Genomic DNA, 25,361 nt, shown 5'->3' with positions numbered 1-25,361 from the left:
ATTATGATTAGACAGATTATTGAAACCACATGCAATTTTGTTTACAAGTTACAGTCGAACTTGTGTTAAGTGGTCACGGGAAATGTCAAGGTGACCGCTAAATACAAGTGAACCGCTAAATACAGGTTCCACAGTAAGGGGGTTTTATGAAAGACAAAAAATCGCAATTTTATGCCTTAATCGACCGCTTAATGTAAAAAAAAAACGCACTTAAAAATGCTTCTAGCCTTTATTTTGGGAGATGAGCGTGGGTTTAATATACTTAAAACTTTGTTCTCAGTTTTATTTGAGTGGTTTGACTTTAAGTGACCGTTCATTACAAGTGGAAAACAATACAAACAGGCCGTTGGGACTCAATAAAAGGTGACCATAACCGCTTAATAGAGGTGAAAATTATATTGATTAAGGGGAAAGAATTTCGTGATTTTGACCGTGTAATACAGGGTGGCCGCTGAAAAGAGGTTCCACAGTAGTTCTCTCACAAGTTTACTATAGTCATAGAATTCATAGTTCGTGTATTTTCTTCAGAAAGGTTGTGACGCTTTTATCCTTGTTCACCATAACCAGCTTGGGAAGATTCACTCTTACACGACTGCTTGTAAGATGATACGACGTCAACCACGCGCCACACTCATGTGTTTATCTTAAGTTCATTTAACTGTTATCACTCGTGTCTGGACTATGAGGCATATCTCATTTCACTTTTGAGGTCAGTAGTGTATGTCAATATCAGCCCTTGAACACTTAAGCGATAAACTTCCTACACTTTTCGAGTTTTGGTTTTTGAGGTTCAGCAACTCGTCACGTCACGCAATTTTTGACAACACGACCTAAAATAAACCGACTAGTCCTTTCGTGTCACTTGCTTATCAGTACCTAGAGTCTGCAATCTCGCGATATTTTTTTATTACCATGGACGACACCCTTTACTTTATGACTACAGCTTTGCTGATTTTAGTTGTGATTTTGATTGTGAATCCCTTCGGCAAGCTCCACAATTTACTGAGGCAGCTATTGAAAGACCCAAAGGAAAATCTTCCCGACGGAGTCCGATCCTTTAAGGATCTCCCAGGTCCGAAAGGATTGCCTTATTTTGGTGATATTCTGAACTACATTAAAACGAGCTCCGACTTCAATCGTCTTTTGAAGAATCACCTGGAAAACTTTGACAAGTACGGCCCAATTTACAAGAGGACTGTCATGGGACGAACCGAGATCTTCATAAAAAACCCAACCGATGTCGAAGCTGTGTTCAGAGGCGACGGGAAAAATCCGATGCGACCTGAGATGATTTTCAGGGCTCAAAGGGAATACATGAGCAGCAAGAACCTTCCAGAAGGTTTGGCTTCCCTGTAAGTGAACAGAATGACTGCATTACACTTAGAATAGAATTGTTTATTTTTGTCTGGGACTTCTCTACACTTTTTCAGGGACTGCCATATTTATTTATTTATTTGTGTACAAATAATGTACACAGAGCAATGAGTCTGTCACGTGGTCTCTGGTTCCGCAAGGAAGAGAGAGGACCCTGGGTATGAGGTTGGGTGTTTTTTCGCGGCGGCCACTACTCTTCTCGGCTAATGTTTATTTGGCGAATTTCGACTTGTTTTCGCGGTGTGATTAATCCACAAGTTGAGGAGAAGTCGATTGAATTTTGCGACGTTTTCCCTTTTTCTATTAAGTGGATTGTGCCAGCTTTATTGCAAGGAGTCATTGTACTCTGATATAAAAGCCTTCTTGACTTGATTTGTGTGGGTTGCACGACGGAGTCTCAAATTGCTCAGACTGTCTCACAAGTGTCACACAAGTGTCTCAAACTGAAATAAACTGTTACTTGCACTGTACTTGAATTTTAAACGTAGTTCACAGTCCTTTCCCAAGACCATCAGCTGATCGGTCAATGATCGGCTCTCGTGACAATTGCGTGAAAACCAAAGACGTCGAAGATCGTTTTTGGAATGTAATGCTCGTGATGTTTTATTTAAATTTGTTTTGTTTGCCGACATTGAAGCAAGTTGGTAGACACTGCAAGATGTCGAATCAAGTGATGTTTTGGTTTACACAAATGATGCGCTTCAATGTTTAAATTCCATTGCTTATAACACAGGCAAATAATGTAGAGAAAAATCCAGGCCCTACGACATTTTATATCATTGACCCAGTAAGTACAGTGCCTGCGGAGTACAGTCAAGGAAATGAAGCACTCTTTGGTGAACATGCTGGTAAGCAATATGTAGCAGTGTCACTTGTCAGTAAATGGACTTCAAAACTCACTGATAAAAGTATTTCAAGTTCTAGACTAAACTTTAATTGTTGTTTTTTAACTGTTGGCATCAATGCAGTTGCAGTGTTCAAACATTCTGAACAAAGCTTTAAAAATTTTACTCTTATGCAAAGGATTTTTATGGTATGTCACGTTCAATCGGGAATGACTCTGCTTGAAATCCTTGTATCATATTTGCAAATGTCTTGCTTAGAAACGGGTTGTTCCTTTGGAAATTAAAGGTGTCTTTATAACTGACTGTCAACCTGAACTGGAAAATGTTCACAGTAACCAAGAGAATGAACAGTTCTCTTTGAGTGTTGAAATAACCCAAAACAACTCGTTAACAGAAAAGTGTTCAGATGAAACAGCAGAAATAAAGAAAAAGTTGATTGGGCAACTTGAATATGAGAAAAAAAGAAGGGAAAATGAAAGTGAGGAACCTAGGCAAAAGAGGCTGGCACAAAAGCGTGAGAACAGGAGAAAGAAACAAGAATCAAGACAAAAAGGCTCGCAAGTCAATCTAAGTATCAAAAAGAAAAAAAATGCTAATTAATCTGTTAAATGCAGGCAAAAGAGATTGACAAAGCAATCTCAGTATCAGAAAAAAAAAACTGCAAATGAATCTGTTGGATGTAGAGAAAAGAGACTGGCAAACCAACGTCAGTATCAGAAAGAAAAAACTACAAATGAATCTGTTGAATGTTGGGAAAAGAGACTGCTATCGAAACAAGAGTATCGCAAAAGTATTTTCACCAATTTAACCAGTACTTATGAAAACTGAAAATTCCATGCTGCTGTTTCTAGGGGTCCACTGCACATTTGTTCTTGTTGTGACCAGTTGTGGTATAGACACAGTATTCTTGCTGCTGAAAAGCTAAGACTTTTCAACCTTGATGCAGAAAAATGTTTATTGATATTCAATGGATCTGTCAGTCTTGTGACAAACATCTGAAGAAAAGCAATACCACCCTGGGCAGCTAGGAATGGTATGTCTTTTCTAGTGAAACCAGACTATTTTGATATAAATGAGTTGGAATGCAGACTTCTAGCACCTAGATTAGCTTTTCAAAAGCTTATGCAAGCCCCAAGAGGAAATCAGTTGAAAATAAAAGAATTTTTGTCAATGTACTAGCAGATGTTAACAATACTGTTAACATTTAACCATGGTTACCTCAAGAGATTGGAACAATAAAAGTTCAACTTAAAAGGTAATTGCAATATAAAAGTTCAGAACTGTCTTAAAATGTAAGATCATATCAAAATTTACAAGCAGCAAACTGGCTGGCTGATAACAGTAACCTTTATAAAGAACAAGGAATATCCTTCAGTGAAGACAGAGTGGCAAGCTGTGATATAAACTTGCGAAATGTAACTGAGAGTGAAGATAATTCTCAAGCTACCTGTAATGAACATATAAGTTATACATGTAATGCTGAAAAGACTGCAGACGAAGAAACAAGTTAAGTTTATGATGATTGGACTGAAGAGGATGCAGAAATACCTGCAGGAGTAACTGATACTTTGTTAACTGCAACTGACTTTCTTGATAACAATGAACGGCATCAAATTCACAACATTGCATGTGGGGAAGGTAGTGTACCTCTGAGTATATTTAGAGACAAATATTCTGAAGATATAGCCTATCCAGGAGTGTTTGTAGGTCAAAGGCGGCCCAAAAATAAAGAGAGAGTAGTTGATGTTCATTACAGTGATGTTTGCAAATCAGAATTAAGAAGATCAGATCGACGAGCAGCGATGTCTGGAGAATATCCTTTTTAAAACTAAAAAATTACAAATAAAGATTCTGCTAGGAAAATCTCAAATAGCACTACGAAAATGTAAAGGGAACAATAGATGTCTTACAGCTGGTCAGGTAAAGCAAAAATGTACACTAGAAAGATTAGTTCATTTTAATTAAGGCTAGAAACTTTAAAGAGCACTTCGTGGCTCACCTCCTTATTTTGAGAAGGCCAAAAAAAGACATCTTTGCGATGATCAGAAATCTAGGACCTACTACTTTATTTTGTAGTTTTCTTAGAATGCTTGGCAAGCTTGTTGACGATAAAGAATATTCAGATAACGAACTAGGAAAAATGAACTGGGAAGAAAAGTGCAGGTTAATTCAGAGTGATCCAGTAACTTTGCACGGTATTTTGTCTATCAATTCAATCAGTTTTTAAAGCATTTTTTAATGAGCGATGCTGCTCCCTTAGGGAAAATAACAGACTGGTTTTACAGAGTCGAACATTAACAGAGGGGCTCTCCTCATATCCACGTGTGAATTTGGCTTGAAGATGCGCCAGTGTTTCGATGTGATGACGGCCATGATGTGACATCATTTATCGATAAAATAATAACTTATAAAAAACCAAAAAATGATCTTGGATTAGAGCTTCTTGTCAGTAGACAGATTCATAGGCACTGCCAAACTTGTCGTAAGAAGTCAAAGGCAGGATGCAGGTTTAATTTTCCACAACCACCTATGACGTCAAAAACCATTTTGTATCCTCTTGGTGATGATGTATCTGAAACTGAGGTCAGAAAACAAAGATACTTGGAAAAATAGTATGGCATGAAAGAAGGTGAAGACGTCACTTTTGACAATTGCTGATTAATCTAAACATCACTAAATGAAACTACCATCTTGGTATTCAATCAAGTCTCACTTCTCCTACGATATTTTAAAAAAGGAAACCAAATGAACTAAGAATAAACAAATATAATAGTCCCTGTCTGAGTGCCTGGAGGGCAAATATGGATATCCAGTTTAGGTGTGATGTTTATGTTTGTGCTGTGTAAATTGTGTCATATATTTCAAAAGCACAAAAAGGAATGAGTCAGCTTTTACGAAGAGCATATGAGGAAGCCAGAGCAGGAAATTCCAGTATAAAGCAACAAGTAAGAGACATCGGTAACCAAATTTTGCATGCTGTGGAAATAAGTGCCTAGGAGGCAGTTTACGTGGTCCTTCACCTACCAACGAGAAAAATGTCAAATGGTCTAGACACAATAAAGAGTAGAAAGAATTTTTTTATCACATCTTAAATTGGATTAAAACCTCAGAAACAGCTTTTTATTGCTTCCTCGGTGGACTGGTGCTGGTGGTCGTAAATTGCATTGAACAAAAGCTTTGTATCAGGTAGCACTTAAGTCTTTTAACACGAGCTGGTGATGATTTTCATCAGATCACAGTTACACTTTTAGCTCCTACTGGTAAAGCTGCATATACCATTAAGGGCAACACTGTTTATACAATAGCACTCTGGTTATTCCTGCCGATCAGTCACTGAGAAACTACAAACCGCTTGACTCAAGTAGACTTACTGAGAAGTCAATTTGGAGATGTTAAATTGATTTTTCTTGATGAAATCTCAATGGTAGGAAATAGTATGTTTGCAATACAGCTAAATAATAGGCTTAAAGATATAAAAAGGCTCCAAAGAGGATTTTGGTGGTGTTAGCATCATTGCTACTGGTTATTTATTCCAGTTAGAACCTGTTATGGATGGATATATTTCCAAAGACCTAAAAAATTTAGTTTATACAGTTTTTTTTCCAAGTTTATGGCGTAAACACTTTAATATGTTTGAACTTGCTGAAATAATGCGTCAACGATACAGCTGAACTGCTTAATAGGTTGCGCGAAGGTAATCGCACAAACGCTCACATTGCAAAACTAAAAGAGAGAGTTATGCAGGAAGACATCAACCGCCCAGTTGACGCAGGTCACCTATCTATACAAAATGCAAGAGTTGATGAATTTAATCAAAGAGTCTATAATGCAGCTTCAGGAAACAAATTCAGAATAAATGTTCAGGACAGTGTTATTGGAGCTACCTCTCCAGAGCTAAGAAAGAAAATTATACGGCAAATACCTAATTAATGATCCAGAAAAACGAAACAGTTAGCCTCAACCGTTTGTCTTGCTGAAGGTGAAAGAACAGATCTTGTAATGAAGATACGAACTGAAGATGGCATGAAAAATGGTGCTAGAAATGTTATTAAACTTGTTCTTCTGAACGAGTTCGTGGTTCGAAACAACAATTCTTCGAAAATTTAACTCATGTAAATTAACGACATAATAAGTTACACTCGTGCGACAAAAAAGGGCGGGTTGTTTTTAACCTCGTGGTCAGAACTAGTTCCCAGTCCTTCTAAACAAGACTTGTTCAGTTACATCAACAAAACAAATCATTTGGTATTGTATGGGTGCAATTTGAAAATGGAATGAACTGATAGACAACTGCATGTTCAAAGAAATGAACAGACATGGACCTTAACGAAACCTGTGACTACACAGTTTGAAGTAGAGAAAAACAAAACAGCACAGGTTGTAAGAAAACAGTTTCCATTGCGTCATGCAGCAGCAAAAAAATTGAAAAGAAATTGTTGTGGATTTTAGTTCCAGAAAAACTATTCTACACATACATTATGTAGGGCTCAGTAGAGTCACAGTTATTGAAGGACTACGTATTACTGACTTGTGTGAAAGCAAGATTGCTGTCAAGGCAGATGAGAGAGGGAAATGGAGAGAGATTAAAAACATTTGTAAAACTCAAGCTTTGCATATCCCCTCTATATAAGATAGCACCATCCCTTCTTAAACTGTGTTTTCTCAATGCAAGGTCTCTTCACAGACACATAGACATACGTAAGGACTTAAATTATTCAAGTGTTCATGTTAACATTTTTGCAGAAATAAGGTTTAGTTCTCAAGATGATAATGAGTTACATGACATTGCTGGTTATGCTCTCTTCCGTGATAATAATCCTAATTCCAATAATGTATCAACACCTTATGGAGGTACAACTGTGTATAGAAGAATCCCGTACCTACCTCGGTATTCCTACTGTCACAACATACGTAGTATTGAAGTTACTGTAATAAAGATTACAATTCATGAGGATTGGACAATACTAGGAATATATCGCTCACCAAAGGTGCCTGTAGGAAAGCTTTGTCAAGCAATTTCTGAAATATGAAACGGCAATTTAAAAGATAATATTATTGTGAAGACGTCAATATCAACGGGCTCACTGAAACAGAGAGGAGACCTTTACATAATCTACTAGTAAGGGGCAAGCATCACAAACAGTGGATACCAAGTTATACAACTGACCACAAAACAGTACTCGATCAGATATATAGAAACATATCTCATCTACATGTAGATATACAGACATATGTTTTACAAACATATTTCTCGGATCATAGAGCCGTTTGGGCCTCACTTCATGCTATTCAGTAACAAAAGACCATGTTTCATCTACAGTACAATGTGAACTTATAGAGAACAAAAGAAACAAACCATCAAAATAATATAATACAGAGAGTTGTCCCTCTTTTCAAGACAACGCTTTTATTAATTAATAATAATAAACAGATGCCGACACAGAGTTTGATTAAGTTTCTAAGATACATCTATTTAGTTGGCCTCTTTCTAAACAGTAACTGCATTCAAACATAAACAACATTGCATTTTTAAGGCAGCGAATTTTGTAAGTTAGTGGAAATCCACAAACTACTCCCTTCTACAAGCATCATCCACAAGTAAATCTTCAACCCCCACTCACTATACCCTCCCCCTAAAAAAGTCTCGTTTGAACACCCACCCTTATCATGTAACCACAACTTACTGAAACTTAGCATTTGCATTATGAAAATTATAAAATTAACCCTTTAATCATCAGTATGGTGACACTTAACATAATTACATTGCTTGTCAATTTATCACAAGAAACTATGACTGAATAATTGTATTATCTTTGTCATGTTCCAAACAGATCCAATCAAAGCAGTATGGAATTCTACATTTACAATAGTGGCACTTCACTAGACATGAAAAGACACATGATGTACAAGTAGCATGATAGCTGTTACATACAGTAAAAAATGCAAAAATGGAATTAAGTAATGGCCTTCCAGGAATTCTGTGGGAGTTAAGTCTGAAACAAGAACTCAGAAACCAAAGCAGTGAAACTCAATGAGGAATGGAAAGAGGAACACTCCACTTATATATTTAACTCTGTAATCTTTATTTGACTTCATATGCAAGAACTTAGATACATGCACACTGTAGATGTACTTTTCTTGCAGCACAATCATTATGAACATCACTTTCTTCTGATCATCATTCCCCTAACAACCATCTTATCAGAGGAGGCATTGTAACAATATGCTTTTCTTCGTACTGGATTTACAATGCAATTTTACCACATCTGCTAAAATATTAACGTTGACAAGCCAAGAAAGATACTTCATTGTACATATAGCAATCTCTATACAATGATCACACGAACTTGTTAGGACTACACTGGATTTTAAGACTGCTGGCAAATTCTGAATTCAACACTTGTGAGTAAATATCGCTGCCAAAGACTCGGTTACTTCATTTTGCAACAAGCTGAAGTAATTAAAACCTAACCATGTTGGGAGGTGCGATGGTCTTATGTTTAAAGCGCTGGACTCCAGATAGAACGGTCCACATTTGAGCCGTTGTAAAGGTCATTGTGATATGTTCCTGGAAAATACTACTCGTAGCTTGATGCTAAGGACACCAGACATAAGGGCCAGCCTGATGGGCCACTTTGCTCAAACGCAGACTTTCTCTTCCTTACCTATATTAAGACTTCATGAACAAGTTATTGTCACATCAGTAATTAATATTTTGCCTATAATGTCAATTTTATGTACAACTAAAAGTATTTGACTTACGTATCTTAACAACCATGTGAAAACCTATGTTTTTTTTTATTCACAAATTTTACCTCAATTTTTGTATTAATTAGCTTCCATTCCCTACTTTCACGCAGCACCTCAACACAGGGATGGGTATTATAACCATTGCAACAACAGTATACTGATAATTCATTTGAGAATTAGCAACTACATGCAGACCTGTTTTAAAATCCATTCGGAAATTGTAGACTACCTCCAGAGGTAGTCCTCTTTATCCGCTCTGAACGGAACAGTGGAAATTTCCTTACCGTTTGCTAAATTTTCTAGTTTCCAGTCTCTCATCAGCCGAAGACAATTGCAATTGCAAATGGTAAGCGCCATCTCGTTCGGCCGGTCATCCCAACCGGGAAGTCAAGTCGTTAATTTGAAAGAGAGAGGAGGCGAGGGGTTCCAAGCTTTGACTTCGACTCTATGGCGTGAATAAACCTTACGCCTAGATAAGATATTGCAAGAGATGTAAAGATTGAATATATCATGCGATCTTTGCTCACATGAATTTTGGTTTCAAACAAGCTAGAGGTAAAGCTCACAGGTCCGATGGAAAGGAAGATCAGTACCCCCCCCCCCTTCCCCCCTCCCGATTCTTCTTCCTTGATTCATCATTGCATCTTAATTATTATCACCCTCAACATCATCTTCATGCACGGTTATAATCACCGTCGTCGCCATCTCAGCCATAATTATCATCCACATCAGTAAGGCGTTTCCTGAATGGCCCCAAAACATTCCAGCACCATATTCCATAGAGGAAATGCCTAAAGTCTTTCACAATGTTTGTATTTTGAAGAATAAGAGACCTGATGATTCACCTCCAGTTATCTTTTTCTAATTCTCAGAGAAGGTGAGAAGTGGAGTCGACTGCGCAAAGCCTTAGCACCCAAGATGCTGCGTCCTAAAGGAATACGTGACAATCTACACAATTTCAATGGGGTCGCTAGGGATGCCATAACGCACATGGCTGCACTGCGAGGAATTGGCGATGAGATTCCAGATCTTGAAGGGGAACTTTCAAAGTATGCTTGTGAATGTAAGTCTTAAATGTGATTTATTCCAAATTTATTTGCATTAATGAAGCTACTTTTTCTGCTTGCACTAATCACTCAACCTAGTAAATATAAAAAACTTTAATGAATATCCTGAAGGGAGAGAATACTTTGATCCAATATGAATGGCGTGGTGGTGAGAGCGCTCGCTTTCCACTTAAAGGGCCTGGGTTCGATTCTTTGACCTGGCGTCACATGTAGCTTGGGTTTGTAATTGGATTTCCTCCTCGCTCCGAGGGTTTTTTCTAGGTCCTCTGGTTTTCCTCCCTCGGCAAAAACCAACATTCTAAATTCCAATTCGACCAATTTGAAGACGAGCTAACTCGTGGATTTTCCACTGCTTAATCGTTTTTATACGTGATTATTAATCATTATCATTATTAATCGGGTACTCACGCGCACACATGAAGCACTCACCCCGTTTCTGACTTGATAGATGCGCCAATCCTTAAAATAAATAAATAGCCAGAAGTACGTAATCCACTGCAAGAAAATTTTGCTTGACGCCTTTCTTTGCGAGGTCACCTTTATGATCTCATCATCGTTTGTAACGCAAAACATTTATTTCGTTGTTACGTGAACGATTCCATTTTCAGCCATCTTAGCGTACTCGACCTGTGTGCGCTTGAGTGAACACATGTGTGTTCTTGTTTAAGCTATAGGAACGATGGCGTTTGACGTTAGAGTTGGACTCTTTGACGACCCACCAAGCAAAGAAACTAAAAAAATGCTGAAAATGATCAAAGCGGTCTCTGATGGATTTGCACTCTTGGCAAAACTGAACAGCGGATGGGAAGAACTTCTTCATAGATTTATGGAGCCACCATCCTACAGAAAATTCGTCGAAACTCAAGACATCACGTTCTCCGCCAGCCAAGAGATAATTGACAGAAAGGTTATGGAACTGACCAAAATGGCAGAAGAAGGCAAACAGTTTCCTGAAAATCAAGGTTACTTATACGAATATAAAAACGACACCTTTCAGTCATAAAGCTTCTTCAAGTACGGGCCTGTTAATTTACCATTCTATTTTGAGCTTTTTTCAAAATGTTGTATGTTTCTTAAACACCGTAGCTCAGTGGCTTGTGCTGTTGTTTGTTACTCGTGTGAGACAAACAGGTTCTGACTGCCTAACAGCACATCACCCAGTCATTTCCACGCTTGACCGCTGTGTTGGCGGAGGCAAGGAAAACGACTCTACCGTGAGAACTGACACTAGTCAAGAGATTATAAGCAGTTAATGACCTCTTGCAATAGTCATTAATGAAGAGGTTTGATTCCCTTCTGAAGGGTAAAGTTATTAGTACTCTTTACTTTGTTATAGCTGTTTCTATGCTGGCGTATCTCATCGTGAAGGGTGACCTCACGCCCAAGGAGATCAGCGTCAATTCTATTTTCATGTTTAGGGCGGGCGTCGAATCGGTAAGTTATAAAGCAATTGCCTCTTTATAGAAAACAAGAACATCAATTCGACCGGTCAAATAAAGTAGGAAAATTATTTCCAAGTTAAAAGATCCGTCCTAATGACATATGTCCACTTTTTCTTCAAAGACCACAAATGGATTGCTGTGGCTCCTTTACGATCTGGCCCGAAATCCGAGGGTGCAGGAAATGGTGTTCGAAGAAGTGACCTCCCTGATTGGGCCCCATGGAGATTTTACTCCCGAAAGCTTTGCAAAGTTGGAGTACATTAAGGCTTGTGTCAAAGAGAGTATGAGGTAGAAGTAATGCTGTTGTTGTTGTTTTTTTATCTTAGAGGTACTTTTAATTTTAAAATAAGCGAACAGAAAGATAATGAATGGCTCCTCGTACAATTCCCAGTTCAAACTGAACCCCTACGATGCGAACTAAGTCTCTAAATTGTTCTCTCAGACTGCATCCAGTTACACCAGCCTGGACGCGTGTTCTGACACAGGATCTTGTTTTATCCAGTTACATGGTTCCATCAGGGGTAAGTGCTTAACGATAAGTTATGAGTGACGAGGACTATGGGAAGAGCTATAGGTCCTTCTTCCAATCGCCCACGGCATAGTTTCTTTTCCCCTTTGCCAAAACCCTGCATGTATATTAAAAGACTCCCAAGAGCCAGGATATTTAGGCTACTGGTTCAACTCTTGAGTCTTAGTAGCAGAGGGGGGCGGGGGCAATCGCAAAGAGGGGAGTATCCTCAGGACACCCCTTTCCGGCTCGGGTAAGCTCCTTAGTGAGTTATGTGTTCGAAAGTGATTCAACACTCCAATGGTGTTAAAAGATGTCTATCCAGTTGGTGACTCTTCAACTAATCGAGAAAAAAATGAAGCCTTCTACGTACTTATGACTTACTCGTATAATTTGTTCGCTTGTGTTCGTCCGACAATTGAAATCATAATGATGACTATACCGGAAGTAACTAAGCTTAATCAACTGATCGTGTTTGACCATGCATTCTATTCAGACCATCGTAAGCTATTCAAATTACCTTTCTGGGCGCTCTGAGGAATTGTTTAAGCTTCCTTTGGAGTTCAGGCCAGAACGTTGGTTAAACGAGGATCTGGGAAAGATTCACCCATTTGCCAGTCTGCCATTTGGAGTTGGGAGTCGTATGTGCATAGGTGAGGTTTTTTCTGTATACAAAAGGTCTACATGCAGAAGATTATTTCTTGAGCAACCCGTCACTTTGACCCCTCACTTATAGCTACACATAAAGCTTAGTTTGTAAAATTAACCTCAGCTTTGAGCAAACAATGGTGACATCCGTGTGAGCGCGACCTAACAGAAGACTTAACGAGTAGAACAATGATGGGTCTGCTCGTGTATTTTAAAACTTTAATTTATAATTTTATAATATGTTCTCTAGCAAAAGAAAAACGTGAAAGCGTTGATTTTGGTTATGTATTTCCTTTGAGAGTTTAACCCTACTTTGACCTGTACCTCCGCGGTTGTTTATTTCCATACAATTACCTCTCTGTTTCTTTCCAGGGCGTCGTATTGCAGAAGCCGAAATATATCTTCTAACAGCAAAGGTAAGCGTGGGAAAGAAAAGTAGTTTGTAGGAGAAGAAAAAATAAAATAAATAATCGCATGTAAAAACACAATTGTATTACGGTGACCCCACTTTGGAAGGGCGAGCGCTTTGGGAACGAGGTCGAGTTATCGATATCTTGTCTTAATACACTAACTAAATACTTAAGTGAATTGTTATTAATTTAACGAATGTGCTTCCCAATGACTACTTTAGCTGGTCCAGCGATTCATTATGGAATACCACGATGAGCCAATGGGGACAAAGCTATCTTTTGTGGCTGTTCCCGACAGGCCTCTGAGGATAAAGTTTATCGATCGGGAATAGTTGTTATGGACGTGCAGTCATCAAGTGTGGCGGATGGTCACAGCACCAAACACTATGGCACATCATAGAATAGGATGATGTACCACGTGGTACAAATGAACTAATCAGATGGCTGGATTGCTTTACATCAAATCGCCATCTGGATGCAAATTCGGCCATATGATTGGTTCATTTGTACCCCATGGTACTTAATCCACCTCTCTGATTAATTAGTTGTACACCATAGTGCTTCCTTAAACTACTCAGACTGTATGGAAATCAATATCTAAATACCATATTATATAAAAGGTGTTCTAGAATAGAAGCCGCCTTTTAATGAAGGCTGCCATAGAAATACTTTAAAAATCATAAACGCCGTAGCGTAAAGGAAAAAAAAACGGTACCGGTTGCCTTCATCAGAAATGATTTGATAATCTTATTATTTGGACTTTTTAAAACACCTTAATCTATTTTTAAAAACCTTTCCTTTTGGTGACAAGTCGAACTTTTGTTAAGTGGTCACCCACCACTGGAAATGTCGAGGTGACTGCTAAAAACAGATTAACCACTTAATACAAGTTCCACATTAAAGGGGTTTTATAAAAGACAAGGAAAGCGCCATTTTATGCCATAATTTACCACATAGTGTAAAAAAACGCGCTTAAAAATGCTTCTAGCCTTTGATTTGGGAGATGAACGTGGATTTAAAACTCTTGAAAGTTTCCTCTCGGTTTTATTGGAATGCCTCCGCTTTAAGTAACCGTTCATCACAGTTGGAAAACAATACAAACAGGGCGTTGGGACTCAGTACAGAGTGACCATAACCGCTTAATAAAGGTGAAAATTATATTGATTACGTGGAAAGAATTTCGTGATTTTGACAACTGACCGCTTAGTACAGAGTGACCGCTAAAATAAGGTGCCGCTTAAAAGAGGTTCCACTGTGGTTCTCTTACAAGTTTACTATAGTCATAGAACTCATAATTCGTGTATTTATGCCTCGTGGTAACGCGTTAGATAGCGTTGCCGTGATGAAAAATTTCTTCAGAAAAGTTGTGACACCTTGTTCACCGTAACCAGCTTGGGAAAATTCACTCCTTTACGACTGCTCGTGCGATGATACGATGTCAACCACGCGCCTTGCTCACGTGCCAGTCTAAAGTTCATTTCACTGTTATCACTCTTGTATGAACTAAGAGACATATCCTATGTCACTTTTGAGGTCAATAGTGACATAGGAGTCTAACAGAGTCAATATCGGCCTTAAAACACTTGGTGATAAATCCTTACACTTTCACTTCGTTTTAGGTCAGAAATTATGTTTTAATCGTGGTTGAACCGAGGTGAAAGGGATCTTGTGACTGTGCGGCATCGGTAAGACTCGGTGACTCGCAGCATGACAGATTGACTGACTCACGGACTCAATGAGAAACTGACCCAGTTATGTGACTTGTGATGTAAATTCCCTCTGCATGTTTTGGTTGTTGACGTTCAGCAACTCGCCCCGTCACGCAATTTTTGAAAACACGACCTAAAATAAACCGATGTGCCCTTTCGTGTCACTTGCTTATCGGTACCCGGAGTCAGCATCTCAAGATCTACAATTTCGCGATATTTTCATTACCATGGACGACACTCTTTACTTTATGACAACAGCCTTGCTGATTTCAGTCGTGATTTGGATCGTGAATCCCTTCGGCAAGCTCCACAACTTACTGAGGCAGCTATTGAAAGACCCAAAGGAAAATCTTCCCGACGGAGTCCGATCCTTTGAGGATCTCCCAGGTCCCAAAGGATTGCCTTATTTTGGTGATATTCTGAACTACATTAAAACGAGCTCCGACTTCAATCGTCTTTTGAAGAATCGCCAGGAAAACTTTGAGAAGTACGGCCCGATTTACAAGAGGACTGTCATGGGACGAACCGTGATCTTCATCAAAAACCCAACCGATGTCGAAGCTGTGTTCAGGGGGGATGGCATACATCCGATGCGACCTGAGATGATTTTCAGGGCTCAAAAGGAATACATGATCAGCAAGAACCTTCCAGAAGGTTTGACTACCCTGTAAGTGAATAGAATAGCCGCATAACTCTTAGTATAGAATTGATCAATTTTTGTTTATGAAGTGCAGTGATGCGGTAATTTCACGTTTGCACAATCGTGTAATCGTTTCATATCTAACTCGTGCACGAATTTACATATTTTGTGTTGAAACGTAAAGTCGTTGATTTGAAATTTTGCTCAGATTAGACCGAAAATACTTACATGTTCTCACTCAATGTAGACTGCCTAAGAATCTGCTCGAGTGATCATTTATGTGAACTGCGGCGGATAAAAACATACATACATACATACTTTATTAACGTGACTGACACTTAGCTATGTAAAGCTAGTTTAGAAGCTATATAAAAGTGTTTAAAATGATGTAGTATTATGGAACTGCATAAAATTATAGAACTATTAAACTTATAAAAACTAGGTTAAATTACGTATAAGTTCTAGAAACTCACTACTTTATAAAAGTGCTTAAAATGATATAGTATATGGAGCTACATAAAATTATAGAACTATAGTACTTACATACTAAAAACATAGGGGACTATAAACTTGCCAGGTCGAGTCCTTGAGTCTACGTTTAAAACTGCGATAGCCATCGATATTTCTTAAATTATTAGGAATAGTGTCCCATAGTCGGGCAGCCTGCTACCTCCATGACTTGATCTCGTACTTTATAGAATTTACTTTAGGTAATTTTAAAATAGCATCACCACGTAAATTATAGTTATAGAATTACGTGCCGTCAATAACTCGGAAATACTTGTAGGTGCGTTTCCATTCCCAATTACTCCAAACACTGTATTCAACATTTTTGCAAGTCTTTGATTTGCTAATGTGCTATATCCATTTTTAACAACTAGTGTCTCGTATGTAGAGATTTTGTCCTGATAAACGAAGCGGAGTGCCCGCTCGTTCAGTTTTTCGAGTTTTTCTGTTAAGCGATTGCTCCAAAAATGCTTAGACTCGACACAGTAATTAAAATGTGGAGCAATAAATGCTCTGTAAAGCTTTTCTCGCAGCACTAACGGAAGCAACTTCTTCATCCTTTTAAAAACGGCGATTTGCTGGCTCACTTTCAAGATCGCTTCCATATTCACGCTCGAGTGATTTCCTACATACTCCGTCAGATCTTTATTTGCTCATGTAACATTTCTGTTCTACATTTTCTACATTTTCTTCGTCAACGTCGATTTTGAAAACAGTATAATTTATGCGGAGTTCGGCGCAATAATTTAACAGAACTTGCATGTCTTCAGAAATTTTTAAATAAGTTTGGAAACTCGCCTGAAGATCGGCAAACAATACAATCAAAATGTCCGTTTTCTTTGTCCTGATGATAATTTTCATAGCTACATGTTCCTTATTTTGCTTGTGAACCCTAATTTTCCTATGTCGATGAGGAACAATTCTTTAAATATTCTTGGCCATTATCCAAGATCGGTGTTTTTCAAGAGCATACTTCAAGTAAAAGTTGCGTTAATTTTCGAAAACAAGCATAATTTTGGGAAAATTTGGGGAAATAAATCCAAGGAGGGGGAAAGAGGTCCCAAGCTTTGACTTTTACTCTATGGCATGAATAAGGTTTACGCTTAAATAAGATATTGCTAGAGAAGTAAAGATTAAATATATCATGCGATCTTTTTTTTCCATAAATTTTGGTTTCAGACAAGCTAGAGCAGTGAAATAAACCCATAGGTACGATAGAAATGGGAGATCATTCCTTCCCCCCCTCCCCCCCATTCTTCTTCCTTGATTCATCATTGTATCTTAATTTTTATCACCTTCAACACCATCCTCACCTTTGTTATAATCACTGTCGTCACCATCTCAGCCATAATTATCATTCACATTAGTAGGGCGTATCCTAAATGGCCCCAAAACATGCGAGCACCACACTCCATAGGGGAAATATCTAAACTCTTTCACAATGTTTGTATTTTGAAGAAGAAGGGGCCTGATGATTCACCTCCAGTTATCTTTTCTTATTCTCAGAGAAGGCGAGAAGTGGAGTCGACTGCGCAAAGCCTTAGCACCCAAGATGCTGCGTCCTAAAGGAATACGTGAAAATCTGGACAATTTCAATGGAGTCGCTAGGGATGCCATAACACACATGGCTGCACTGCGAGGAATTGGCGATGAGATTCCAGATCTTAAAGGGGAACTTTCAAAGTACGCTACTGAATGTAAGTCTTGAATTTGATTTGTCCAAATTGATTTGCATTAGCACAGCTATGTTTTCTGCTTACATTGATCACTCAACCTAGTAAATGTAGAAAACTTTAAAGAGTACCCTGGAGGGAGAGAATACTTTGATCCAATATGACTGGTGGTGAGAGCGCTCGCTTCCCATCACTGGAGCTTTTGTTCGATTCACATGTGGGTTGAGTTTGTTATTGGTTCTCCTCCTTGCTCCGAGGGTTTTTTACGCAAAACATTTATTTCAGTGTTACAAAAACGGTTCCATTTTAAGCCATCTTGGCGTACTTGGCGTGTGCGCGCTGACAATTCTGTTCTTGTTTAAGCTATAGGAACGATGGCGTTTGACGTCAGAGTTGGACTCTTTGACGACCCACCAAGCAAAGAAACTAAGAAAATGCTGAAAATGATCAAAGCTGTCTTTGATGGATTTGCACTCTTGGGAAAACTGAACAGCGGATGGGAAGGACTTCTTTATAGGTTTATTAAGACACCATCCTACAAAAATTTCGTCGCAACTCAAGACATCACGTTTTCCACCAGCCAAGAGATTATTGACAGAAAGGTTATGGAACTGAACAAAATGGCAGAAGAAGGCGAACAGTTTCCTGAAAATCAAGGTTACTTATACGAACATAAATACGAAACTTTTCAGATATAGAGCTTCTTTAAGTGCGGGTGTCCTGTTAATTTATCGTTCTATTTTGAGCTTTATAAAAAATGTTGCACGCTTCTTAAACACCATAGCTCAGTGGCTTGTGCTGGTGTTTGTTACTCGTGTGAGACAAACTGGTTCTGACTGCCTCGAAGCACATCACCCAGTCATTACAATGCTTCACCGCTGTGTTGGCGGAGGCAAGGAAAACGACTCTCCTGTGTGAACTGACATTATGCAAGAGATTATAAGCAGTTTATAACCTCTTACAGTAGTAAATGAAGAGATTTTATTCCATTCTGAAGGGTAAAGTTATCACTAATCTTTACTTTGTTATAGCTGTTCCTATGCTGGCCTACCTCATCATGAAGGGTGACCTCACGCCCAAGGAGATCAGCGTCAATTCTATTTTCATGTTTAGGGCGGGCGTAGAAACGGTAAGTCATAAAGCAATTGCCTCTTTATAGAAAACTATAACGTTAGTTCGACCGGTCAAAAATAGTAGGAAAGAGAACATCCTTCCTGATGACATATATCCACTTTATCTTCAAAGACCACAAATGGACTGCTGTGGGTCCTTTACGATCTGGCCCGAAATCCGAGGGTGCAGGAAAAGGTGTACGAAGAAGTAACCTCCCTGATTGGGACCCATGGAGATTTTACTCCTGAGAGCTTTGCAAAGTTGGAGTACATTAAGGCTTGTGTCAAGGAGAGTATGAGGTAGAAGTAATGTTGTTTTTTTTTTTTTATCTTGAGAGGTACTTTTAAAATAAGCAAACAGAAAGATAGTGAATGGCTCCTCGTACAATTCCCAGTTTATACTGAACCCATACGATGCGAACTAAGTCTTTAAATTGTTCTCTTAGATTGCATCCCGTTGCACTAGGCTGGGCGCGTGTTCTGACACAGGATCTTGTTTTATCCAGTTACATGGTTTCAGCAGGAGTAAGTGCTTAACGATAAGTTATTAGTGACGAGGACTATGGGAAAAGCTGCACGTCCTTCTTCCAGTTCCCCTCAGCATAGTTTCTTTTCCCCTTTGCCAAAGACTCCCAGTAGAGGAGAGAGCATAAAGTGTCCAAGAGAAGATCATTCTTTCAACATTCAGGATGAAACAGGATATTTAGGCTAGTGGTTCAACTCTTGACTCTTAGTAGGAGAGAAGGGTGGGGGCAATTATAAAATGGGAAAAACCCCCAAGGACACCCATTCAGGTTCGGCTACGTTCTTAAGTGAGTTGTCTTTAAAAGTCATTCAACACTCATATGGTGCTAAAAGAAATCTATTAAGTTACTGACTCTTCAACCAATCGAAACAAAAAAAAATGAAGCGTTTTACGTGCATCAGACTTACTTGATCATTTGTTCACTTGGGTTCATCCGACAATTGGAATCATAATTATGCCTTCACCAGAAGTACTTAAGCTTAGTCAAATGATCGTGTTTGACCTTGTGTTTCATTCAGACCATTGTAAGCTATTCCAATTACCTTTCTGGGCGCTCTGAGGAATTGTTTAAGTTTCCTTTGGAGTTCAGGCCAGAACGTTGGTTAAACGAGGATCTGGGAAAGATTCACCCATTTGCCAGTCTGCCATTTGGAGTTGGGAGTCGTATGTGCATAGGTGAGGTTTTTTCTGTATACAAAAGGTTTACATGCAGCAGATTTTTTCTTGGGCAACACATCACTTTGACCCCTCACCTATAGCTACGCATAAAGCTTAGTTTGTAAAATTAACCTCAGCTTTGAGCAAACAATGGTGACATCCGTATGAGCGCGACCTAACAGAAGACTTAACGAGTAGAACAATGATGGGTGTGCTCGTGTATTTCAAAATTTTAATTTGTAATTTTATAACATGTTCTCTAGCAAAAGAAAAACGTGAAAACGTTGATTTTGGCTATGTATTTGAGAGAACCCACACTGAAATCTTTCATGTTTTCTTTGAGAGTTTAACCCACTTAGACCTGTACCTCCGCGGTTGTTTTTCTCCATACAATTACCTCTCTGTTTCTTTCCAGGGCGTCGCATTGCAGAAGCCGAAATATATCTTCTAACGGCAAAGGTAAGCGTGGTAAAGAAAAGTAGTTTGAAGGAGAGGAAAAATGAAATAATAATTGCATGTAAAAACATAAATGTATTACGGTCACCTCACCTTGGAAGAGTAAGCGCTTTAGGAACAAGGTCGAGTTATCGATATCTTGTCTTAATACATTAATTAAATACTTAAGTGAATTGTTATTAATTCGACAAATGTTTTTCTAAATGACAACTTCAGTTGGTCCAGCGATTCACTATGGAATACCACGATGAGCCAATGGGGACAAAGCTATCTTTTTTGGCTGTTCCCGACAGGCCCCTGAAGATCAAGTTTATCGATCGGGAATAGTTGTTATGGACGTGTAGTCATCAAGTGTCGCGGATGGTCATAGCATCGAACACTATGGTGCATAGCCAATCATAGAATAGGATGATGTACCACGTCGTTCAAATGAACCAATCGGATAGCTGGATTGCATCAGATTGCTATCTTGGATGCCAATCTGGCCATATGATTGGTTCATTTGTACCCCGTGGTACTAAATCCATCACTCTAATTGGTTGTATACCATAGTACCTCCTTAAACTACTCACACTGTATTGAAATCAATATCTTAATACCATATTATATAAAAAGGTGTTCAAGAATAGAAACCGCCTTTTAATGGAGGCTGCCATAGAAATCTTTTGAATCTGATGAACGCCGTAGCGTAATAGAGAAAATATGGTACGGGTAGCCTTTATCAGAAATGATTTTATAATCTTATTATTTGAAATTTTGAAGACACCTTAATCTATTTCTAAAAACCTTTCTTTTGATGACATTTTAAAACACCGAGTCTGCAAAATTAATGTGGGACTTCGATGTAAGGGAATTTCTTAAAAGTATTTTGTTTAATTTCAGCCTATTTCCTGGAATAGTTTCTTACAATAATTATATTCTTTATGCAAACTTCTGTGAAAAATTGATCACGTTGACATATTGGGATTTAGAGGAGCTCAGAAGAGAAACAGACCGTTAAACCGAATTAAACTTAATAAAGCATTTAACGATTAGGCGTCGTGAGAACTCCGAGCGCGGTTACCAAGTAACAAAAGGTTTAAGTCTTTGAATTGATTGGTAAAAAATTGGCACGAAATTTAAGTTTTGAAGTTTCTAAAGCAAGTAAAGTATAAGATTAATGCAAAGTTATTGAGTAAAGTGAAGCAAAATCAATGATATCTGGGATTACCTCCAACACCTCGTTGAAAATTCTCTAATCAGAAGCTATTAAATCGAGTTGTGTGTCTCAATGAACCGTTTCACTTCTGCTATTAAGAACTGTGCCCTCCAAATCAAGGGATTTTGAAAGTTATTCTGCATATCGCTTTACTAACTTGTAATTCTACGTACGGCTTTCATTTTAAAATGAGCCTTGTCGTTCTTGTATACTACACACAGGGTGTTTTTCTCTTAAATTGTGCTGAGTGATGGGTAAACTTCTTAAGTAGGCGCGCTGGTTTGAAGCTGTGTTTCTCCAAAATCTTTCAGTGTGATTCTACTCGACTGTAGCGAACCTCTGCTATCTGCCATGCGCTGGAGGTGAAACACTCGATCATCGACACTCATGCCATTTGTTATATTATTCGTTTTCTCAAGAGTCATTACTCGTAGCCTTTTGCTCGAATCTAGGGAACTGAAAAAAAAGTAAAATACTCAACATTATTATTCCACATATCTTCCTCCTTTTTCATTGACCAAAATCCTTCCACGTGACCAACAAATACTAAACTTATACGGACTGTGTTCCAAATCCTACAGAAAAACAGTAAATCCCTGTCCAGATTTCAGCAATGAAGCAACTGTGAGGGGAAATGACCACACTCTTTATTTTGCTGAATTCCACACATTCCATAACGGCTACCCTCTCCCCCCCCCCCCACCTTTTTTTTTTCAGAAACTAGAAGAAGCAAACTTTGAGTGATGGTCAATTGAATCATTCAAAATGGCACCCATTGTGGCGCGTGAAGAGAAACCATACAGTCAGTGACAAATGCTTAAGCAACAACTATCTTATATTACCAATCTGTTTTCGTGTTAAGTTTACTCACTATTCTTTTGCCCCGTGCTTGCTGGCTTGTGTTCCTTTGACAAAGAAGATAACGAAAAGGACAGCTGTCAAAATGGAGATGACTGCAACTGTCACCACCACGATGATGATAATCCGGGTTTCCAAATCCGCTAAAAAAAAAAAGGATTTATCAGAGTTAGAGACTGTGTGACTTTATGATCGACTGCTGACAGAATGAACAATATTAAACGTAAAAGGGTGAGAGTGAGTGAGAGAGGTACCGAACGAACGAGCTGACTAACGAGCGAACAAACGAACGAATGAGAGAGGGACCGGAAGCACGAACAAACAAGCTGACCAACGAGCAAACGACCGAACGAGTCAGAGAGGGACCGAAAGCACGAACAAACGATCTGACCAACGAGCAAACGAACGAACGAGTCAGAGAGGGACCGAAAGCACGAATGAACGAGCAAACGAACGAGCTTACGAACAAATGAACGACCGACCGAAAGCACGGACGTCTGCCAAAAATTACATAACCAATGTTCGGGAATCCTGACAAGAAACAAGGAAACAAACAAAGAGAACTCAAGGAAAGGGCTTTGGGTCTGACACTATTAACACTTTAATTATGTTCTAACCGTGACAAGGTATTGCGTTACAGCTCTCTATTTCTTGCGTAGTGTTACAGGAGTCACAAGTTCTGTTTCTTACACGTATTCCTCCCTCGCATGTCCGAGAGCAGGCGCTCCAGTGACCTATGAAAAAATGTGTAAGAAAATAAAAAAATAAGAATGGTAAAAAGAAAACCTAAGCGAAGGTACTTAAAGCTTCTTTAAGAGTAAAAAGAGCCTCTTCGTTGATTCTCAACAGGAAAATGCTATAATTACTCGATTAGACGCAATGGCATTGTGGCTCTCCAAAGCGGCTTCCTCTCTGACAACAATGACGGTAAATCATTACATCATGAGACAAACGATAAAACGTTCAGTTATCTATAAAAACCTCGCTGTTTAGAGATAGAATCCAATTTGTCTAACTTGCAATATCTACAGGGATGGTTGAGTTAATCGCGTTGTATCATACTCCTTTTCTTACAAACTTCGAGTGGGCACCGCGTTTCATGGAGTGCGGCATCGAAAGGGCGGTTTTCATCGAAGACTATGCTTCTGTTTGCGACGTTTTATTTGCTAGCGGCGCTTTATTTGATAGCGGCGTTTGTTGACAATTCTGCATCCCTCTGCGATACGGTCTTTATTTGAAAGCGGCGTTTTGACCGAGTAAACCCAGGATATTACAAATACAGTTATGCCAGCTTAAAAACATTACAGATAATTGTTTTCATCGGAGGGAAATTTAATTCCTAACCTTAAGAATTTTATAAAATTGCCTCAATCTCACTTGATTTCACAGAGAATATTGACAACAAGGATAGTTAATCAAGAAATCAATAAATTGCGAATTGAATGAGTCGAAGGAAAGTGCCGGCTTGTTGACGTCACGGAACAGTGACCGAAAAGTCACAGGATCTCTTGTCAAGTTTATAAGCTGTCGTCTCAGTTATTTTAGAAAGTTCTTGTAAAAGAAAAATCCATTTTTGTGATGTGTACTGATTATTTTATACAGTATTCTTGGTACCGTGCCCTGTTGTGTCTTGATGAGAGAGTTCCAACAAATGTCGATTTATCATGCACATGATATTCACATCACGATTATATCGTCGAGATGTTATTGAAATCTCCTCCACTTAACTCTAAGTACTACGATGGCATCAAGATCAGATAAGAGTAATGGTTTAACTCCACAAAAGCAAATATTTATTCCAAGGCAAATATAAACCTAGTCTACATTTTGACTCTTGCGTTTTTCTTCAGTCTTCATTCATTTCCGGTTTATTTGTTCATGAGATAACTGAAATTTTCCACGACTTCCTTCGAGCAAATTTTGCCATTTTATTCGATCAATACAGGAATCCAAAAGAAAAACAGAAAATCCGCACGATTAGAGGCAAACAGGAACTCATTTTAAGCTATTTTGATCACGCTAACACTACCAGGCGCATACTTTGGGAAGATCGTGATGTATTGCTCGGAAGGTAAAAGCTTCATAAAGAATTATTCTATCAAAACACGGTTAAATCAAACGACACTTTACTCACCTGAATGGGATGAAAATGCGAGCGAAAACCAGGGTGCGAGGCAAACGAGCAGTTCTTTGTAATCAAGCATCTTAACGATGAAGATTAAACATCATGAAAACAGTTGAAATCTTCTGGCACTGTCAAATCAATTCGCCCTCATCAAGCGTTCGTGACTGTCTGCGGCTCGAGTCAATTCTGCTTTGCTTCTCTCCAGACCAGTATTTCGGAAGAAAATCCTTTCTTTCCTTTATGTTTTCCTTTCGATAGATGGATAAAAAATGACTAAAGCGCTTAGGATCTCGACCAACGATCATTACATGAAGCGCTATGCTAATTTAGTGTTTATGCTGGTGAATTATAAAAGGCGAAGTTAATTATGCAAATAAATAAATGCGCAAAATATAATTATCCATCCTTTACCGCATACATCAAGTATTACGTCACATGACAGATGATTCCCTCAAAATCATTCCATACAACTTCCTTGAAATTTCTTTTCGCGATAAAAGCCGAATCTTTTCTTTCATTTGTGAGCGAAAATGATGTGTGTCAATGATGCGACTGTTAAAAATGTTGCTTGTCTCGCGATTTCTTCCGTAATCTCATTTCCCGTTTTGAAGAGCAAGACGAGTCTCAAGGCCATAAGGAAACTGTCTCAGCCAATCAGAATTAGAAAAAAGAAAATATTGGCGTACCAGAACCCTCCATTTAAGTCTGTAAACTGTGGCACGGTACAAAACAGGAAATTTATGAAAGAAACATGTTCACAGTCAGGTTGGCGGCCTGCATGCCCTGAGGGGCACTCCAGCCCTTTTTTGGTTGAGTTTGTGTCAGCAAATGTGGTATGGTTTTCGAGTTCTTGAAT

The 25,361-nt window shown here is 38.7% G+C and overlaps 3 protein-coding genes and 2 pseudogenes across 6 annotated transcripts; 4 read left to right on the top strand and 1 right to left on the bottom strand.

Annotated features, from left to right (window-relative positions):
• Positions 1–528: 528 nt before the first annotated feature.
• On the top strand, positions 529–14,844 carry LOC149043509 (1,25-dihydroxyvitamin D(3) 24-hydroxylase, mitochondrial-like). Of its 3 annotated transcripts, XM_089210301.1 has the most exons (10): positions 529–709; positions 1,150–1,352; positions 9,842–10,032; positions 10,705–10,998; positions 11,373–11,470; positions 11,600–11,766; positions 11,921–11,999; positions 12,483–12,639; positions 13,007–13,050; positions 13,266–14,209. In XM_089210301.1, exons 2-10 carry the CDS (start codon positions 1,201–1,203, stop codon positions 13,374–13,376), a joined length of 1,293 nt encoding a protein of 430 aa, XP_089066427.1. In that variant the 5' UTR covers positions 529–709; positions 1,150–1,200; the 3' UTR covers positions 13,377–14,209. The 3 variants fall into 3 exon arrangements, with proteins under 3 accessions (XP_089066427.1, XP_089066425.1, XP_089066424.1); XM_089210299.1 differs by lacking the exons at positions 529–709; positions 13,266–14,209 and adding an exon at positions 14,664–14,844 and having other exon boundaries at positions 778–1,352; XM_089210298.1 differs by lacking the exon at positions 529–709 and having other exon boundaries at positions 778–1,352.
• Positions 1,482–3,606, top strand: LOC149043511 (uncharacterized; annotated as a pseudogene).
• Positions 3,734–4,581, top strand: LOC149043510 (uncharacterized; annotated as a pseudogene).
• Positions 14,758–21,595, top strand: LOC113671634 (1,25-dihydroxyvitamin D(3) 24-hydroxylase, mitochondrial). 2 transcript variants are annotated; one of them, XM_089210297.1, is made up of 9 exons: positions 14,758–15,420; positions 17,407–17,597; positions 17,937–18,230; positions 18,605–18,702; positions 18,819–18,985; positions 19,132–19,210; positions 19,730–19,886; positions 20,284–20,327; positions 20,541–21,595. In XM_089210297.1, the coding sequence occupies exons 1-9, from the start codon at positions 14,900–14,902 to the stop codon at positions 20,649–20,651; spliced, it is 1,662 nt and encodes a 553-aa protein (XP_089066423.1). In that variant the 5' UTR covers positions 14,758–14,899; the 3' UTR covers positions 20,652–21,595. The 2 variants fall into 2 exon arrangements, with proteins under 2 accessions (XP_089066423.1, XP_089066422.1); XM_089210296.1 differs by having other exon boundaries at positions 20,284–21,595.
• On the bottom strand, positions 20,087–25,114 carry LOC113671635 (uncharacterized). Its single transcript, XM_027187882.2, has 4 exons — positions 24,515–25,114; positions 22,998–23,114; positions 22,394–22,523; positions 20,087–21,978 (listed from the first exon to the last, which is right to left on the bottom strand). The coding sequence occupies exons 1-4, from the start codon at positions 24,582–24,584 to the stop codon at positions 21,786–21,788; spliced, it is 510 nt and encodes a 169-aa protein (XP_027043683.2). The 5' UTR covers positions 24,585–25,114; the 3' UTR covers positions 20,087–21,785.
• Between the last annotated feature and the right edge of the window lie 247 nt (positions 25,115–25,361).

The sequence above is a fragment of the Pocillopora damicornis genome, chromosome 6, assembly GCF_964200805.1.
Source record: "Pocillopora damicornis chromosome 6, jaPocDami1.2, whole genome shotgun sequence".
In the NCBI taxonomy this organism is placed as follows: Eukaryota; Metazoa; Cnidaria; class Anthozoa; order Scleractinia; family Pocilloporidae; genus Pocillopora; species Pocillopora damicornis.
The sequence above is the reverse complement of the archived record's forward strand: the minus strand, read 5'-3'. Positions and strand labels throughout refer to the sequence as shown.